General features: G+C 46.8%; 1 protein-coding gene across 3 annotated transcripts in view; it reads right to left on the bottom strand.

Annotated features, from left to right (window-relative positions):
* cald1a (caldesmon 1a) overlaps positions 1-13,284 on the bottom strand; it is a 40,646-nt gene extending 27,362 nt beyond the window's left edge. The window contains exons 1-2 of one of the 3 annotated variants that reach the window (XM_045219120.1): positions 13,173-13,284; positions 9,154-9,236 (exon numbers count right to left, since the gene is read on the bottom strand). In XM_045219120.1, coding sequence (XP_045075055.1) covers positions 9,154-9,227 — 74 coding nt within the window. In that variant the 5' untranslated portion in view covers positions 9,228-9,236; positions 13,173-13,284. Of the gene's footprint in view, positions 1-9,153; positions 9,237-9,893; positions 10,072-13,172 lie in introns of those variants that run through there. The other 2 variants (XM_045219119.1, XM_045219124.1) reach the window with 2 other exon arrangements.
* Between the last annotated feature and the right edge of the window lie 6,170 nt (positions 13,285-19,454).

Below are 19,454 nucleotides of genomic sequence, written 5' to 3'. Positions count from 1 at the left end.
ATGGAGGGTTGCGCCCGTGCATTGATTACCGTGGTCTCAATCAGATTACTGTGAAATACAGTTATCCACTCCCTCTGATTGCGACCATGACGGAGTCATTGCATGGAGCGCGGTTTTTCACAAAACTGGATCTCAGGAGCGCGTATAACTTGGTGCGCATTAGGGAGGGTGACGAATGGAAGACAGCGTTTAGTACCACGTCAGGTCATTTCGAATATCTCGTCATGCCATATGGGTTGATGAATGCTCCATCAGTCTTCCAATCCTTCGTTGATGACATTTTCCGGGATATGCAGGGACAAGGGGTGGTCGTGTACATTGATGACATTCTGGTGTACTCGTCTACCCGAGCCGAGCATATAACCCTGGTGCGTCGTGTGTTGAGGAGGCTGTTGGAACACGACCTATATGTCAAGGCAGAGAAATGTCTGTTTTTCCAGGAGTCGGTCTCCTTTTTGGGTTATCTGTTGTCCGCGTCAGGGGTGAGAATGGAGGTGGATCGTGTGTCCGCTGTGCGTAATTGGCAAACCCCAACTACTGTAAAAGAGGTGCAGCAGTTTTTGGGCTTTGCGAATTACTACCGGAGGTTTATCCGGGGTTTTGGACAGGTGGCAGCTCCCATCAAGTCCCTTCTGAAGGGGGGTCCGGTGCGACTGCAGTGGTCAGCCGATGCGGACAGGGCCTTTAGGAGACTGAAGGACCTGTTTACGTCGGCTCCGGTGCTGGCGCATCCGGATCCCGCATTACCTTTTCAGGTTGAGGTAGACGCGTCTGAGGCTGGTATAGGGGCCGTTCTCTCTCAACGGTCCGGCACGCCACCTAAACTCCGCCCCTGTGCCTTTTACTCTAAGAAGCTCAGCCCGGCGGAGCGTAACTATGACGTTGGGGACAGGGAGCTGTTAGCTGTAGTTCAAGCCCTTAAGGTGTGGAGGCATTGGCTTGAGGGGGCTCAACACCCTTTCCACATTTTGACTGACCATCGGAACCTGGAGTACATCCGGGCAGCGAGGAGACTGAACCCTCGCCAGGCTCGATGGAGTATGTTTCTCACCAGGTTCGTATTTAAAATCACGTACATCCCTGGGTCCCAGAATGGTAAGGCAGATGCGCTGTCCCGGCGGTATGACACGGAGGAGAGGTCTGTTGAGCCCACTCCCATACTACCGGAGTCTTTCCTTGTGGCACCGGTGGTGTGGGAGGTCGATGCCGAGATCGAGCGGCGTTGCGTGCCGACCCCAGCCCTCCACAGTGTCCTGAGGGTCGGAGCACGTTCGCTCGAGATTCGGGATCGACTCATTTACTGGGCTCACACGTCACCCTCCTCTGGACATCCGGATATCGGCCGGACAGTGCATTGCCTTAGCACTAAATACTGGTGGCCCACTTTGGCTAGGGATGTGAGGGTTTATGTCTCCTCCTGCTCGGTGTGCGCCCAGTGTAAGGCTCTCGACATCTGCCCAGGGGTAAGTTACAGCCCCTACCCGTTCCACAACGACCATGGTCCCACCTCTCGGTGGATTTTGTAACAGACCTTCCCCTCTCTCAGGGGAATACCACCATCCTGGTCGTTGTGGACCGGTTCTCTAAGGCCTGTCGTCTTCTCCCTATGTCGGGTCTTCCTACTGCCCTACAGACTGCTGAGGCCCTATTTACCCACGTTTTCCGGCATTACGGGGTCCCCGAGGATATAGTGTCTGATCGAGGCCCCCAGTTTACCTCCCGGGTGTGGAGAGCGTTTATGGAGCGTTTGGGGGTCTCGGTTAGCCTTACCTCGGGGTACCACCCAGAGAGTAACGGGCAGGTAGAACGTGTCAACCAGGATGTGGGTAGGTTTCTGAGGTCGTATTGCCAGGACCGGCCTGAGGAGTGGGCACGTTACATTCCCTGGGCCGAGATGGCCCAGAATTCTCTCCGCCACTCCTCTACCAACCTAACCCCTTTCCAATGTGTATTAGGTTACCAGCCGGTTCTGGCACCGTGGCAGAAGAGCCAGATCGAGGCCCCTGCGGTGGATGATTGGATGAGGCGCTCGGAAGAGACGTGGAACGCTGCCCACGTCCACCTGCAGCGGGCCGTCCGTCGTCACAAGGCGAGCGCCGATCTCCACCGCAGTGAGGGGCCGGTGTACGCACCCGGAGATCGAGTCTGGCTCTCTACCAGAAACCTACCCCTCCGCCTGCCCTGCCGGAAGCTGGGTCGGCGGTTTGTGGGGGCCCTTTAAAGTCCTGAGAAGATTGAACGAGGTGTGTTATAAGTTACATCTACCTGTTGAATATAAGAATATTAACCCCTCATTCCATGTGTCTCTTCTCAGGCCGGTGGTAGCTGGTCCACTCCAGGACAATGAGATAGGAGAGACTCCTCCGCCCCCATTGGACATCGAGGGGGCTCCGGCGTACACCGTTCGGTCCATCTTGGACTCCAGACGCCGGATGGGGGTCTCCAGTATCTCGTGGAGTGGGAGGGGTACGGCCCGGAGGAGCGGTGCTGGGTGCCGCGGAGGGACATCCTAGACCCATCTCTCCTGTCGGAGTTCCACCGGGACCATCCCGCGCGCCCCTGCTCCGCGTCCTCCTGGTCGTCCCCCGAGGCCGGGGTCGGCGCACGGCTGGAGCCGCGCGTCAAGGGGGGGTACTGTCACGGTTTCGGCCGAGGCTGCTCCTCCTCCTGGTTCGGGCAGGCTTCGGCGGTCGTCGTCCCCGGAGTACTAGCTGCCACCGATCTATGTTTCATGTTCGTTTGGTTTGGTCTTAATGTTGTACACCTGTGTCTAGTTAGTCCTCGTTAGTGTTCTATTTAGTTCTCGTTGTGTGTGTCTGTGTTTGTGTGTGATTGCGCTTCTGTTACGTGTTGGAGCTACTATTTCCCTCCAGTGTTTTGGAGTGGTTACTTTGCACATGTTTTGTGCGCCGTTTATTTTGTCGCCTGTGTGCGCCTAGTATTCGCCTTCAGGCTTTTGTGCTTTTGTTTTGTGTGAATTTTGCACTAAAGCCTTTGGACTGAGCCTCTGCGTCCTGCGCTTGATTCATACACCACACCCACCTTCAGCACCTTATGACAACAGCTTAGTTCTTGTCAATCAAATGTTTGGCGCTCTTGGCTCTGGACTAATGCACCAATGAAGGCCCCAATGCAATATCCTCCTTATTTATAGACCACATGCCACGTCAGTACGGCCTCTCCTCCCATCAGAGAGAGAGAGAAAATAGGGAGAGATCTTATCCTATAGTCAAGATAATACATCTTCCTATACAGTAGGAGCCTGAGAGTCCAGCCACAGCATTCCGATAGGTCTCTCTCTCCCTCTCCCTCCCTCTCCGTGTCTCTCTCTCCCTCTCCGTGTCTCTCTCTCCCTCTCCGTGTCTCTCTCTCCCTCTCCGTGTCTCTCTCTCCCTCTCTGTGTCTCTCTCTCCCTCTCCGTGTCTCTCTCTCCCTCTCCGTGTCTCTCTCTCCCTCTCTCTAGCCATTCTTAAGGGTGGCCTTACTTGAGGAGTGCTTACAGTACACCTACTTTGACTGACAGTTAATAAAGTGCACTGCAAACTTTGGCTAGCCAGCTTCCCTTGCAATGACATGTATAACTTATGTCGGCCATTACATGAACATGTTTTCCTTGTGGAGTAAATTCTGTAGCTTGAGGATGAAGGTAATCGTTTTATTGCAAGTGTGTGGAATTTTCAACAGCAAACACTTCTGCAGTTGTTTTATATCCTAACAGAATTTGTTGCTGTTGTCCGTTTTTACTATGTGTACAATAAAGTTGATTTAAGCCTAATGTTGCATTCAGTTCCTGACTACTTGAGTAAGTACAAAATGTCCAGTCACACTAGGTCCAGTCACCAAACACATTAGGGGAAAATATTTCAAAATATTTTCTTTACGGCAAAATATCTCAGCAATGTCCGTGAAAACAACTTCGGAAAGCCCATGAGAAAATACTTCTTCACCTCTACTGGACTAAAATGGAGAGAGAGAGAGAGAGAGATAGAGAGATTGAAAGAGAGAGAATGCACAGGGAGAGGGGCGTGATTTACTGCCAAAACGGCTGGCCCATTCCCACGCTTCACCCTGTCCTTCACTTTCTCCTCTAGGCCCAGAGAGAGAGATAGCAGCGTCATAGCCCCTATCCTGAAGTCTACAGACATTCTAGGGACCTCTATCTTGTTATCAGTGCTCCATAGAACGATGTACCTTTTAACCTGCTCATCACCCACCTCTATAGCTCCTGCCCTTATTTCTGAGCACCTGAGTAAGGGCCAGTACAGTGCTTCCCATGGTGAGATTCCCGCTGTTGCGCGAGTTCCTTTTGAGTTACAGCTTGACATTATGGGTCCTGTCTAGACACATTCGTTCGGTTTATATACATTGTGGGGCAAAAATAAACTGAGTGGGTGGGTCACAGGAGCACCAAAACGTGAGGGAACCAGACCACTGCTCCTACTGTAGTACACCCCAAACATTCAGAGCTTAGGCCCAGTGAGAGTTTATGGTGCAGGCCGCCGGTTGGGGAGGGCATGTTCAGAACGGTCCATTCACTAAGCATGGGTGTTATTTGGGTCTGTTTGGAATGGTCCATTCACTGAGGATGGGTGTTATTTCCTGGCCTCTTCCTGTCCTCTCTGGAGGCCTGGCCTGCACACAGATGTGGAGGAGATGGGGGCAAAATGGTAGCTCCGTTTCTCAAAGGGCAGCAGACTGACAAACACTGGCCTGCACAGAACTGTTTTGCATGTTGCCTCAGCTATCAAATATGATATAAATCAAGTAAACTACAATGGGGTCTGTCACCAGAAAAAGGGGTGTGACATGACAGAACACAGGACAGGGTTTGGGAACATTCCAACAGAATATAATTTAAAGGTGACAAATAAAAACAGCAGTCAAAACATTTTGTGTGTGTGTGTGTGTGTGTGTGTGTGTGTGTGTGTGTGTGTGTGTGTGTGTGTGTGCGTGCGTTACATTGTCATAGCAAAGCCCAGGTCAGTCACAGAGGGCAGAGGACAGTATGTGAACTCCACTGTGCAGGCCACCAACCAGACCGATTGAGATCCCAGTTGTATCATTGTATGTCATTTATCACAGAGTGCAGTACAAAAGGCCCAGTCAGGCAACCCCTGGGGCAACAGTGACCAGAAACACTGGTTTCTATACCACATTCTTTGAGGAGCTGTGTGGATGCCTTTACATTAATTAGATTGTGTTTGAATAATTCAATCAAACTTTCATTCCAGTATGTACAGAGTAATAAACACACCCAGCAGAACTACATAGTAGATGGTGAAGCGGTCCAACTTGGCCTAGCAGTATCTGGCCTGCTGGTGATTAGGGCTGGAGCTTCACCTCTCTGTCAACAAGACAGATTCTTCTGTTATAGACTGGGTCTGACACAACGCAGAGACACGAGTGCTGGGGAACTCCTAGGCCTCTCTCTCTCTGCACGCGCATGCACAAACACACACACACACACACACACACACACACACACACACACACACACACAGAGCAGACAAGAATCTTGGCTCACTGGGCTAAAGGAGGCGAATGGAGCTCGTCAAGCCTTCACCACCTGATGACGGTCCAATCTGGCTGAACCCCTCCAGTACTTTCAGACCTCCGGATTGCATGTACATGGGCTATACAGTAAACCAAGCATGCATGCATACCTGTGGAGGCTGCTGAGGTGAAGACGGCTCATAAAATGGCTGGAACGGAGCAAATGGAATGGCATCAAACACCTGGAGACCATGTGTTTGATACCATTCTACTCATATCGCTCTAGCCATTACCACGAGCCCTTCCTCACCAATTAAGGTGCCACCAACCTCCTGTGATGTATACACACGCACACACACACACACACGTTAGCCCAGCCTTGCAGTCCTCCTCCAGGGCCTGGCGAGTAGGAAACAGCTCCTTGTGATCTCTGCTAGTAAACACTTATAATGTAAAAGTGTTTGGCAGCCCTGACTGCAGATCTTATTGTATAGACTGTTTTTCTTTTTACATCATATTTGGTGATGGTTAACTGGATTGGTCCAACAAGACAACATGTGTTTTTGACTTGTTGAATAAGGAGAGACATGGAAATATTGATTGTGACAGCATATCTGCAAAATGGAAACAATTCAATATAGCGATGTCATCTTTTATCAATAGCATGAGTCGGTAGAAACTCGCGCATGGTCCCGCCAACTGAAACGACTCCTAACTAAATAAACAGACATGAACAAACTCCCATCATGCCTATAGCTTACTACTCTTACCCTCTCTCTCACACGGTCTGCATTTTCTGCCAAATTCCATATTCTCCATATAATATAAACACTGTGGGGTAATATAAATAACATGCCTAAAGGTACAACAATAGATGCCAACATTGCTACAGAAGTTGACATTTGTTGTACAACATAATCACACATCACAATGTAATGTATGAGATTATTATATTCACTGATTAAGTTGACTGGGAAGTATTTTCTGTTTCCAGCCACATTACAGTATTTACAATTCAGGAGGACAATGTCATAGATATCAAGTTTAAAAAACAAACAAACCACCAAAAAATGCTTGGTTAAAGAGTGGATAGAACACAAGTAGGATTATTTTTGACCCAAACCACCAGGTCAGATCAGAAGACTGGAGGTGTGGCTTAGTAGGGGCGTGGCTTTTCAATAGTTCTGTTTGGCCACCCGTGAGAGTAAATGTCATTGTATTTGATCTGTTCTGTTGTATTGTCAATAAATGTTAAGGGTGAGCACTGACACTTTTGTAGCTTACCAATCAAACATTAACATAGTGTCATATCCAAAGCCTTACAGACTTTAGCTCAGGCTTGTTCAGTAGCTCCTGTTTGCTGATATCCTTAACATATCTTCAGTAAATGTCACCACCATATCTCTCAGTAAGGGATTGGACCTTCAGAGATATACATTTGCATATCCTATTGACCATGATGCATATTCATGTTTTATGATGTGTGTGGCCAGGTTAAATGACTGTTGTTTGTAAGTATAATCGGGGTAAGGGATGAAGCTACGCAGACAGGCTGAGCAAACTAAATCTGGAGTTAAGTAGTCTACTGTATCCTTGCTCCGTAAAAGGAGACATGGTTGAGGTGATTCATTTGAGATGAGATCAATTGAAATGTCTGGGCTTGTCATGTATTATATAACTAATTTGACTTGATGATGCCCAGAGGCCTTTTATATGAGGTCAACATTACATTCTACCAGTGACATGATGAGAGACAAAGAAAAATGTATTGAGTCAGAGAGAGAGAGAGAGAGAGAGAGAGAGAGAGAGAGAGAACACAACACAAGTCATCAGATCAGTGGTAGATTATTGCCTGCATGAGGAGGAGAGGAAGCCATTATTTGCTGAGTGATGTTTTTAAAGCCCTGAGGAGAGTCCAAACTATTTAAGGGTTGGCTCTCTGGTTCCAACTTGGCATGGAGATCACAGGGACCTGTAACAACCTGAGCCCAGCTCAAAGCCCTTTAACTGACTTCAACTGGGCTCTGAAGAGCACTGAGGTCATATGATCACAGCACTCGCTGTGTCATCAACACCCCCTCTGAACAACACATGTACCTGCAACTCCCTCTGGCTGCACACTTACCGTTATGCAATCATGTTCAGAGTGGTATGTTGACAGATAAACTCCAATGAGATAAGACAATAATATCGTAGATATGCACAGTTGAAGTCGGAAGTTTACATACACTAAGTTGACTGTGCCTTTAAACAGCTTGGAAAATTCCAGAAAATTATGTCATGGCTTTAGAAGCTTCTGATAGGCTAATTGACATCCTTTGAGTCAATTGGAGGTGTACCTGTGGATGTATTTCAAGGCCTATCTTCAAACTCAGTGCCTCAGAAAAAAAATTGTAGACCTCCACAAGTCTGGTTCATCCTTGGGAGCAATTTCCAAATGCCTGAAGGTACCACGTTCATCTGTACAAACAATAGTACGCAAGTATAAACACCATGAGACCACGCAGCCATCATACCGCTCAGGAAGGAGACGTGTTCTGTCTCCTAGAGATGAACGTACTTTGGTGCGAAAAGTGCAAATCAATCCCAGAACAACAGCAAAGGACCTTGTGAAGATGCTGGAGGAAACAGGTACAAAAGTATCTATATCCACAGTAAAACGAGTCCTATATCGACATAACCTGAAAGGCCGCTCAGCAAGGAAGAGGCCACTGCTCCAAAACCGCCATAAAAAAGCCAGACTACGGTTTGCAACTGCATATGGGGACAAAGATCGTACTTTTTTGAGAAATGTCCTCTGGTCGGATGAAACAAAAATAGAACTGTTTGGCCATAATGACCATCGTTATGCTGTGGGGGTGCTTTGCTGCAGGAGGGACTGGTGCACTTCACAAAATAGATGGCATCATGAGGAAGGAAAATTATTTGGATATATTAAAGCAACATCTCAAGACATCAGTCAGGAAGTTAAAGCTTGGTCGCAAATGGGTCTTCCAAATGGACAATGACCCCAAGCATACTTCCAAAGTTGTGGCAAAATGGCTTAAGGACAACACAGTCAAGGTATTGGAGTGGCCATCACAAAGCCCTGACCTCAATCCTATAGAAAATGTGTGGGCAGAACTGAAAAAGCGTGTGCGAGCAAGGAGGCCTACAAACCTGACTCAGTTACACCAGCTCTGTCAGGAGGGAATGGGCCAAAATTCACCCAACTTATTGTGGGAAGCTTGTGGAAGTCTACCCGAAACGTTTGACCCAAGTTAAACAATTTAAAGGCAGTGCTACCAAATACTAATTGAGTGTATGTAAACTTCTGACCTACTGGGAATGTCATGAAAGAAATAAAAGCAGAAATAAATCATTCTCTCTACTATTATCTGACATTTCACATTCTTAAAATAAAGTGGTGATCCTAACTGACCTAAGACAGGGAATTTTTACTAGGATTAAATGTCAGGAATTGTGAAAAACTGAGTTTAAATGTATTTGGCTGAGGTGTATGTAAACTTCCGACTTCAACTGTAAGTGTGTGTGTAGTTGTTGATGGATATGGAAGAGGTTTGAGGTTAAGAGTAGGAAGAGGAGGAAGAAGAAAGGAAATAGGAAGTAGAGCGGGATGGAGGAGCAGGATGAAGAGGAGGAAGAGGAGGCCAGTCTTACCGTTCAGCCTCCAGGCGCATCTCCTCCCTCTTCTGCCTCCTGAGCTCTCTGCGCCGCTCAAAGTCGTCGTCCATGGTTATGCCCTGCAGGATGACATCATCATTAACAACGTTTTAGTTTATACACTGGAAGGATATCTGAGTTTATCACTATCCGGTACCTCTGTATCCTCTACTGGGTCGTATTCATTAGGGCACGCAACGGAAAACCTTTTAAAAGGTTCTGCAACAGAAAAACTAAAATAGGCGTTTTTTATTGGTAGGTAGTTCCTCCCTGTTTCATTCTGTTTTCTTCTGCTTGATGCGTAGTGAATATGACCCTGATGTCTCTCTGCTCTAGACCTCGATACAGGGATGCATGTTTGTGTGCCTACTACGATATTCACTACCAATACCTGCAGTACAGTACTATGAAAACGTTGATATCTCTCCAAGCCAGACACACAGTCACATTTCACTATAAAACAAACCAAAGGGAGAAAGTAAAGGGAATGAAGGAGAAAAGGAGGAGAAATCGTGTGAGGAGGAAGAGATGTTAGCACAGGATGTTAACTCTCTTCACTAAAAATACCCTGGGTACGTGACAGACAGAGAAGGAGCGGGACCACCCAGAAGATCCTTAGCCTCTCATCATCAACCTACGCTCTTCTCTTACAATAACACAAAAGTACACAACTACAATTTAGCCTTCTACTACAGTTACTACTAAAGTACATTGAGTGAAAGGCTACAGTACTATACCTTAGCAGTTGCGACGATTAGCCCTTTAAATATACTGTATATTCTTTCCTCTTACACCATTCCAGCCTCTCTCCCACTGCTTTATCCCAGCACGGCTACAGCACAAAGAGTTCCTGCTGCGGCACAATCTTTCACCGGCTTCAGCAGTCAACAGAAAATGCAAACGCCTGCCTCTTCCTTTCCCCCTTCTACTCCTCCCCTCCCTCCCTCCCTCCCTCCCTCCCTCCTCCGTTGCTGTCTTTCCCTTCTTTAACTCTACGTCTCTCTCTCTCTCTCTCCCCCCCACACTCCACCCCTTGCTCTCTCCTTCCCAAACCGCTATTATTTTTCCTGTTTTGTTTACAGAGCTGTCAGTGGTTGGCTAGGATCAGATCTGGGATCAGTTTTAGAGAGGCAGGGGGATTCTTCAGGCTGGCTTCCTGAGTTGTGGTGTAGATCCTGCTGTAGCCTCCTGCTCTGTGCCCCTCTGCAGCCTCACACAGTGAGAGGACCAGAAAGGGGCTCCAACACGCACACGCACACGCACACACGAGAACAGGAAACACAAGGACAGGGGAGGTATGCTTTAAACAAAACCCATCACTCCCAGGGCTACTGCCTCCCTCCCTTTCTCTTTCCCTCCATCTCTCTCCCCCCACCTCCTTCTTATTTCAACTTGAGGGCTATCAGAGTCAAACTACTATGCCCGTGTTATTTGGGCTAGATTATTTCCAACACCGCAATAATTTGCTCTCTATGTTTAGATACATTTACGCCATTTGCAGGAGGAAAAAAATTGGCACTTGGATTACGGCAATTCGTACAACTGTAATTAGACAAAATGAGAGCAATAACTAAAACCCTAAAGCCTACAACAGCGATATTTAATCACATACTTCCTAAAAGCAGCACTGGGACTGAGAGCACGCTTTTAGTATAAGTATGATTTGGGGGATATTTAAGTGGGGGATATTTAAGAATAATGATTTATGCATAGATCATAATTTGATATTATATTCAATAGGATTTTGAGTTTATTTTTTTTGCATTCCAGAGTATAGCCCTCAATAAAATGGAGAAATGTCAGTGTTGCACTGATTCCTTGAGGGGACCACCCATGTTCTGTCAAAGCTAACATACATGGAGCAGAAGAATGGAGAGAGAGAGAAAGAGAGAGAGAGAGCTTCCTGGAATTACACCTTCCCTGACTTTCCCTCTGAGGGTTTCATAACAGAACCGATTTTAGCCTGCCTCTCCCTGTTCACTGTAAACTATGGTCTCTCTCTCCACTCACTACCTCTCTCTCCTCTTCCTCTCTGCCCACTGAACTAAGGTACTGTATAGCTCTCTCTCCGCCCACTGAACTAAGGTCTCTCTTTCTCTTCCACTCTCTCTCTCTACTCTCTCGCTCACTGTAAACTCTCTCACTCTCTCTCTCTCTCTCTCTCTCTCTCTCTCTCCACTTTTTTCTCTCCCTCCCTCTCTGTCTGCCAGCTCCTGAGAGCTACAATGGCAATAATGATTTACCGTTACTGCTCTGCCGCAACTCTCTGGCTGGCACTACCCAGCGCTTAAGGAACATTATATTAAAAGCCATGTTGATGTTATCCAGACAACGAGTTGGATTACACTACCTTTATTTCCCCCTATCATTTTAGGAGGGGTTTGTGTTAACAACACCCAAACAATGTGTCCTCTATTCACAAGGAGGGAAGATAATGCGGCACCATTTCATTCTTAGAGGCATTGCAATGTTGATATGCATTGAAATGTTGATTTACTGTTTTGCTCTGTAAGTAAAACAACATAGAGTCCTCTTTTTCCATGAGTCATTACTGTGACACACAACCAAATAACTTTGTCTTCACCACGTTAGCACAAACACATTCATCTCAAGAGTGTGCCTCCGAAACTATTTGAGGAATGCAGCCATTTAACCTCCGATGTTAGCACAGGGTCTTGAAAGAAGCTCTAAGTTACTCATTCACATGCCATTTTAAAACAACTCCAGAAGATTCTTCCAGAGGACGAAGCACTTTCAATTGTTGAAAAAAAGTCGCCAAATGTAGCATTAACATTGGCAGGCCTGTCAGCAGATAACTTGCACCCTGACACTTCTTCACTGGATAAACAGAAAAGACTAGAGCGGGAGGGGAGAGGTAGTTCTACTGGTATAGAACAGCAGCCTTTAGTCCATGTTATCCAAAGATTGCCTGAGTCCAAAACTGATTAAATTACACAATATTTGGACTGCCACCTACCGACTTTTTGACTGCAGCCGTTCTGGACGACTTGAGCATGAGACTAAAATTAACTCCAGAGAAAAAGAGGCAGGACGAAAGAAAGAAAGACAGAAACAAAGAAAGAAAAGAGAAAACAAACTCGGTCTAATTAGAATATCTGTCAATATATCCTTATACAGCACCAACATGCACAGTTTACTGTAGTGGGGACATGAAAGCAAACATGGTCATGCTATGAGACTCTGGCTAAGGCTTCTACTTTTGGCATCCCAAGGAATGCTCTGTTCCTTTCCCTTTAAGAGAAGAAAAGAAGAGGAGGCGATTGTGGGCCGTCTCCCACCCTCCCAGCTCCCTGGCTCTGCCTGTACCTGCAGGTTAGCGCAAGCAGTGTGCACATTGCCATGGTGACCCAGGTGTGAGGGCTGGCCAGGTGTGGTTGGAGGGAGAGAGCTGGGAGATATAGAGGTATTTCCCAGGTATCTGCCATGTCAGTGCTGGGCTGGCACAAGATCCCAGGCTTTGTGTGGCTGGAGCGGAGAGGGAGAGGGAGAGGGAGAGGGAGAGGGAGAGCGAGAGCGAGGCGGCTCAGGCATCCTTCACCTCCTCTCTCTCACTGGGGCCTACTCATTAGGAGATGCTGGTGGAATGTGAGATATGTGCTCTTTGCTCTGGTGGGGTGGAGAGGTAGGCTGCTGTCACTCTTACTCACTGTCAGTCTATCCATAGGCTACTGTGAAAGCCTGGTATGGCCATGTACAATAAACGTCTTCATCACGATCGTTATCATTATAATCATCCTCATCATCTTCATCCTCCTCCTGATCATCATATTGTAATAATAATCTAACCATTCCATTCAATTTCTGACAATGGCATGCATATCTGAGTGACAGATTCCAGCAGCAACAACAGTATCCCTGATTCACCGTCCTCCGGTTGGAGACATCAGTCATGTCTGGCTCTGACACTGACAGACAGGGATGGGGGAGGGAGGAGGAAGAGGGGAAAGGGTGAGTGAGAAGCTGCCCGAGGGAGGAAACGGGAGGCGCACTCTCACCTGGAGAGAGAGAATCCGAGCACCAGTCAGTCAGTCTGTCTGTCTGAGTCACTCCAGCCTCAGCCTGTTCCACGTTGAGTAGGAGGGGGGTCTCAAATCTGTGTGGAAAGAAGAAAACTATTAATTCTCCATTCTTCATTCCATGCCATTCCCCCCCAGGGTGCTATTTACTTAATGTGTTCCAATGAAACCTAGTGATCAAAGGGCTGTTTCTGTTTCGAGGCCCAGTTCTGTCAGTAAATGCTGTGCGAGAGCCAAGACAGTGAAATCTATCTAGACTATGACTTTGACACTTACCTGGGTCAGGTCACCCCAACCGAGCTCCTCAACTCTGTCTGACTGGCTGACTCTGAGTCAGGGCTCTGTCTGTCTAACACTGTAGGTGCGTCACCTCCTGCTCCCGGTGCAGTGTCATTTAGGTGGTGAGCCAAAATCCTATTACACTTATCTCAGACCTGCTGGAGTAGAGCCTATTGGTGTGATGTGTTTATGGTGGACTCAGGTCTCAGTTCAGGTCTGTGTGTACTGTATGTGTGTGTATCTGTCTGTGTCTGTGCTACGGTGCAGTAGACCAGCTAATGGCCTGTACAGTAATGAGACTGCGCAGCATCCCCTCCGGAGCTAAACTAAGACCTGCAGTGTGTAACAGTCACTCCTTGTCAGTCAGGTGACAGGCCAGGATTCCCCATTCCCACCCAGCAGTGTTTATACAGGAGCCATCAGGACTGTCTCACTGTCACACAGCCTGCACTCTGTCTACTCATACACAGAGGAGAGAAACAGAGCAGAGGTTTAACTGTAGTAGATACCATGGTCTTCTATAGGCAGACTGACTGCAGACTGACTGACTGACTAATGCTATGCAGGTGCTCAAGTGGCAGTTTGAGTTTGAGTTGGGCAAACACCAAGAGGATACCTGTAGGTGTATGGATATGTATCCAAATGTGGATAGCAATGCAGAGGGAAGAGAAATGTTCCTGAGATCATCTGTGAGTGCGTGTGTGTGTGTGTGTGTGTCTTGGTCTGTGTGTGTCTGTGTGCTCCCAGCCAACGTGCGTGTGTCCTGTCCATCGCCACCTGTAATGATGTGTTTGGAAAAGGTTGTCCTCCCTTGGTCCCGTTCAGCGTGATCTGCCTCTCCTCTCACACGTCGGCCCCTGGCCCCGCCTCACCTCGGCTGCATTAACACATTTACTGCCTCTGGTCCAGCCCAAGCTGTGAAACACACCAGGATGTGGCCACATAAATTCACTGGGTTTTTGGCATGAAGGGGAGGCCATGATTTCCGACTCTCTTTCTCTTTGCCTCTCTCTCTCCCTCTCCCTCCTCTCTTTCTCTCTCTCTCCCCCTCTCCCCTTCTCCCCCGCCTGTCATGGTACAGACACTGCTGTTGGACCACAAAGGCATGATCAGACCAGCTGCTGTGAGGAGGAGGAGTGTATGGCTGTGTGCTGTGTGTGTGTGAGAGTGTGTGACTGCACATACTTCCTCCCCTACATACTAATGCCAAGGGGATGTCAGCCAACTCAGCTGACCTGAGGACAGATCTTGTGGTGTCAGAGTCGAAGTCTTTAGCTGGGACACGTCTTTGGGCAGGATATGAGGTGGCCAAAAGCATCTGAGCTCAGCTCTGCTCAGCTCGATCTCAATCCATCTGCTTCATATGTTAGGGCTCTATCCGCTCCAAAACAAATTCATTCCGCGAGAAGTTTCGGTTAGCTCTAATACGGAAGAATTCGGCAAATTAAAGCACTATTCATAGAAAATTGGAGAGCTGAGAGCCCATTGGAAATTACACAAGTGAAATGACAGTATAAGGACTGACTAAACTGGGTGAGGGACTGGGTAAGAATCTGCCTGCCATGCATCCTTGAATTCTTAAAACACACCATCATTAGTGACTTAGTCTGATGATCACACACAATCCCTCCCAAATCACCACAGATTGCTATTGTGCTGACTTTGGCTGTCATATAGAGAGGAGTGAGGGGAAAATGTTGGGGCTAAAAGAAAAAGCGGTCCAAACCTTTGAGTTTCCACTTGGGGATGGAAAAGGAGCCTCCTGCATGCATTCCCAGACAATGGTTCACAATCCCTGACACGTCTCCTTGCCCAGTGACTAATATTCTGACTGACTGCTGGCTATAGCCTAGGTTACCTGCAACAGCTCACAGCTGAGAATCCCTTACTGAGACACACTGTAATCATCACAGGCAAAAACTGATCCAATGTATTACTGGATGTTATTGTCCAATCAGTGTTGTGCTAGACAAGGTTCATTCATTGATATGCTTGACACTTCAGTTACTAAACTTAGTGTGTGATGTAACATTTTTGATCAAATTACTCCCATAAACTCAGTAGGCTAACCCTTTTTGGAAAGAGATTACAAATTTAGCCCCATGATGGAAAATTTCACTACATTTCCCAATGCCAGTGTGATCAAATTGGGTTTTTAATAGAACATTAGTCATTGGAATTATCTATTTTTACCCTTCTGGTTTGGTCCCACACATGGTTCTGTTCCTCCTCTCCCATTCCTCTCCTCTCCTCCTCATCCCTCACTCCCCCAGTAACGCTTAATAAACCTGTTAAACACAAGCTGACACACCTGCAGCTTCACAAACACACACGCACGCATGCACATGCACACACACCTGCACGTCAGCTTTCCTCTGTTGATCAGCTTCAACCTTTACTACATCTATGTCTTTAAAGCATCATGCCTGAGACTCGTCATGCTTATCAGCAAAGACAATACACCCACCATGCCATAGTTAATTCCCATCATCATGGGTTGAACCATCAACCCTAGTCTCAAGACTCAGTCCAAATGAGATAACTGCCAACAGCTGAGAAGAGTGGACAAAGGAGGATGTCAGTAAAACATTATCTTGCTATAAATGCTGCTTTTAAGAGAGTCATTTGCATTAGGATCAGTTTATACAGTGAATCCTAAATTACATTGTAAAGAGGCAGCTAGTTTCAGAACGATGAACAACTGCAGTAAATGAGATGAGGCATTTTCTCCTGTCCTCTTTGTGTTTTAAAAGGCTTGTGCTGTGCCTTAATGGTGCACTTTCAACATCAGATCCACAATCAGCCCGTATCAGAGCAACACGATCCAAGGAGAACAAATCCCACACAAAATAGGGATATTTTTTTGTACGCCATCAAAAGGCTACTGCTCACTGGCTGTACTCCATATGACCATATATGGAAGAAAAAAAGCTCCCTTTCCCGTAACCTAACTGGGAGAGAGAAAAAAGTTTCTAGCTAACATGCTGTGCAGTGAGATACAGGCAGCTCTCACACTCATAACATACTGACCACAAAAGAGGGGGGTTAAAAGGGACAGGGTTAAAATAGTATTGGGAATCGTTCAAGTACTTTGAGTGGTTGCTTGGAGTCTGCCTGGAGTGCCAGATGGGGTGGGGCTTTGCACTTTTGGGGCTAGTCCAGTGGTTCCACTGCCGCAGGCAAACTCAATCAAGCACAGTTAAAGTATTTGAAAGGATTTCAAATACTATTTGAACCCAGGTTTGGTTAGGGCTGGCTGTATCACTAAGCAACATGACTGATGATGCTGTCTCTCTGGTGGCATCCCTGGGACGGTGCAAAGTAGACCCAGAATATTATTAGCCTGGCTTGCCATAGACAAGAAGGACCACATTGGGTACAACTCTATATCTTTGTCTGGCTGGATCTCTATGGTACAACCGTGTGTGAACCTGTAATAAAGGCTGACTCCGTTTTAAGCCAGTAGGGAGTTGAAAATACCTAACCTTTCTTTGTTCATTTTTAGAAAAATATACATATTTCTCTTTCAGGAAAGGGTCTGCATTCTGCTCTCTAAAGCCAGAAAGACTCTACTGTAGGTTACATTCCTCTTGGCTAAACACAGTCTCAATCCGAGGGGTCTCAGCCCTGCGCTGCAGTTAGAAACCGTTTGTTTATCTGCCCCCAGACTATTTGGTCTCTGACAAATGCCTGCCACTATTGTCAATCAAAGAAGGAAACCAAACCAATGGCCAAGAGGAAAAACACTAAACTCAGCAGTAGAACAAAGCAATAAATAAGCTCACTTGGCTTTTTTCTCTCGTATTTAGTCAAGATGGAGTGTTTAACTTTCAGCATGTAACCTCTGAAATAATACATCGAGACTCTAGTCCAAATATCCAGAACGTCAACTAATCTCAATAAATATCTGCCTCCACTCTTGACGCAGGTTAGCGTTTTTCGTCATCAATCTTGTTCTGTAGGCAGCTCTGCAGACCGGTCACTAGTTTGGCACAGCCACAAAGTCATAACATCTGATTTGAAACCTAACCCAAACCTTAACCCTAACCTTAACCACACTGCTAACCCTAACCTTAAATTAAGACCAAAAAGTTTTCATGAATCTGTACAATATAGACAATTTTGACTTTGCAGCTGGCCTATCTAGCAGAAATCGCTCGGTTCTGTCTCCAGGGCAAGATTCATGATAATAAACGTCAACCTGCGCTCTTGACACAGGATATCAACATCCTTTGTCTTATTTAATTTCACTAGGACATACACTAACTGTCTCCATCTTCTTTCTCTACCGACGTTGCTATGAAGCCGCTCTACAGCAGTTTGAATGAATCCTAAGTGAATCCTATTTAGCGGACAGGAAACTCACTCAGTGAAAACACACTCACTCACGACTGCAGACTTTGACGACTGACTCTCTCACCCCACCTTTTCAGGAGAAAAGCTTCTTCTTCTCCATCCTGTCAGCGTCCCAAATGTCACCCTACATAGGGCACTGGTCAAAGGTAGTGTACTATGTAGGGAATAGGGTGCCCATTAGTGACAACCCGCCATCTTGACACCTGCCTTCTTTTAGTATAAATTACCCCAGAATGGGCCTCGAACCACTCCTCAACAGATCATTAATCTGAGGTTCACTAACCAGGGAGAGTAGCAGGGTGTAGCAAGGCCGGGTGTTGAGACCTACATGATGTGTTTTACTCAAAGCAAAGCACTACTGATGCCAGTACAACCAAAGGTCTGGATCTGCTACTCTGGTATTGCTCTCTGTCTGCAGTTTTGGGGCACTCGGGACGGGAGCACATCCTGTACCAAAACAGACCTGTCTGTCACTAGAGGCCCCATAGTAGGGGCCCTTTTAGTTTATGGAGCATGAGCAAGATGGAGCATGATAACATAGTGAAGCGTAAGTAACAGTTCTTGTCCTCACCAAACCTTGCTACACCCTGCTACTCTCCCTGGTCGATCTCCAAGGCATTCCTAGTCGATCACAAAACATTTTTATAAAAAAAACTGATAAAGCCAACCATTCCTACTTTTTTTCTGTCTCGCGCTGTTGGCAGTAGGTGCACTTGTTTCAGCTGCCCTGCGTGCCAGGTAGGCAAAATAATGCAGTGTGACTCGAGTTTCGCCATCAGCTCGAATGTTGTCGCCAATTTTTGGTCAGTCTTAGCTGAGGGACGAGAGCTGAGGGACGGTCCGACGGTGAGAGGCGGACCCTCTGATGCTCTCCCTCCGCTGAGACAGACTATCAGATGCAGGCACAATCAGTCCAGTAAAATAAAGAAAGCACATTATTTCAAGTAATGCAACAATATCAAAAACAGTGCATTCGGAAAGTATTCAGACCCCTTGACTTATTCCACATTTTGTTACGTTACAGCCTTATTCTAAAATTGATTAAATAGTTTTTTTCCCCTCATCAATCTCCACACAATACCCCATAATGAGAAAGCAAAAACAGGTTTTCATATTGTTTTGCCCAAAAATATAAATAAAAACTGAAATATCACATTTAGATAAGTATTCAGACCCTTTACTCAGTACTTTGTTGAAGCACCTTTGGCAGGGATTACAGCCTCGAGTCTTCTTGGGTATGACGCTACAGCAGATCCTCTCAAGCTCTGTCAGGTTGGATGGGGAGCGTCGCTTCACAGCTATTTTCAGGTCTCTCCAGAGATGTTAGATCGGGTAAAAGTCTGGGCTCTGGCTGGGCCACTCAAGGACATTCAGAGACTTGTCCCGAAGCCACTCCTGCGTTGTCTTGGCTGTGTGCTTAGGGTAGTTGTCCTGTTGAAAGGTGAATCTTCGCCCCATTCTGAGGTCCTGAGCGCTCTGGAGCAGGTTTTCATCAAGGATCTCTCTGTACTTTGCTCCTTTCATCTTTCCTTGATCCTGACTAGTCTCCCATTCCCTGCCGCTGAAAAACATCCCTGCAGCATGACGCTGCCACCACCATGCTTCACCGTAGGGATGGCCCCAGGT

This window comes from Coregonus clupeaformis, unplaced genomic scaffold (genome assembly GCF_020615455.1).
Source record: "Coregonus clupeaformis isolate EN_2021a unplaced genomic scaffold, ASM2061545v1 scaf2078, whole genome shotgun sequence".
Classification (NCBI taxonomy): domain Eukaryota; kingdom Metazoa; phylum Chordata; class Actinopteri; order Salmoniformes; family Salmonidae; genus Coregonus; species Coregonus clupeaformis.
Note: the sequence above shows the minus strand (reverse complement) of the source record. Positions and strands in the feature narration are given on the sequence as shown.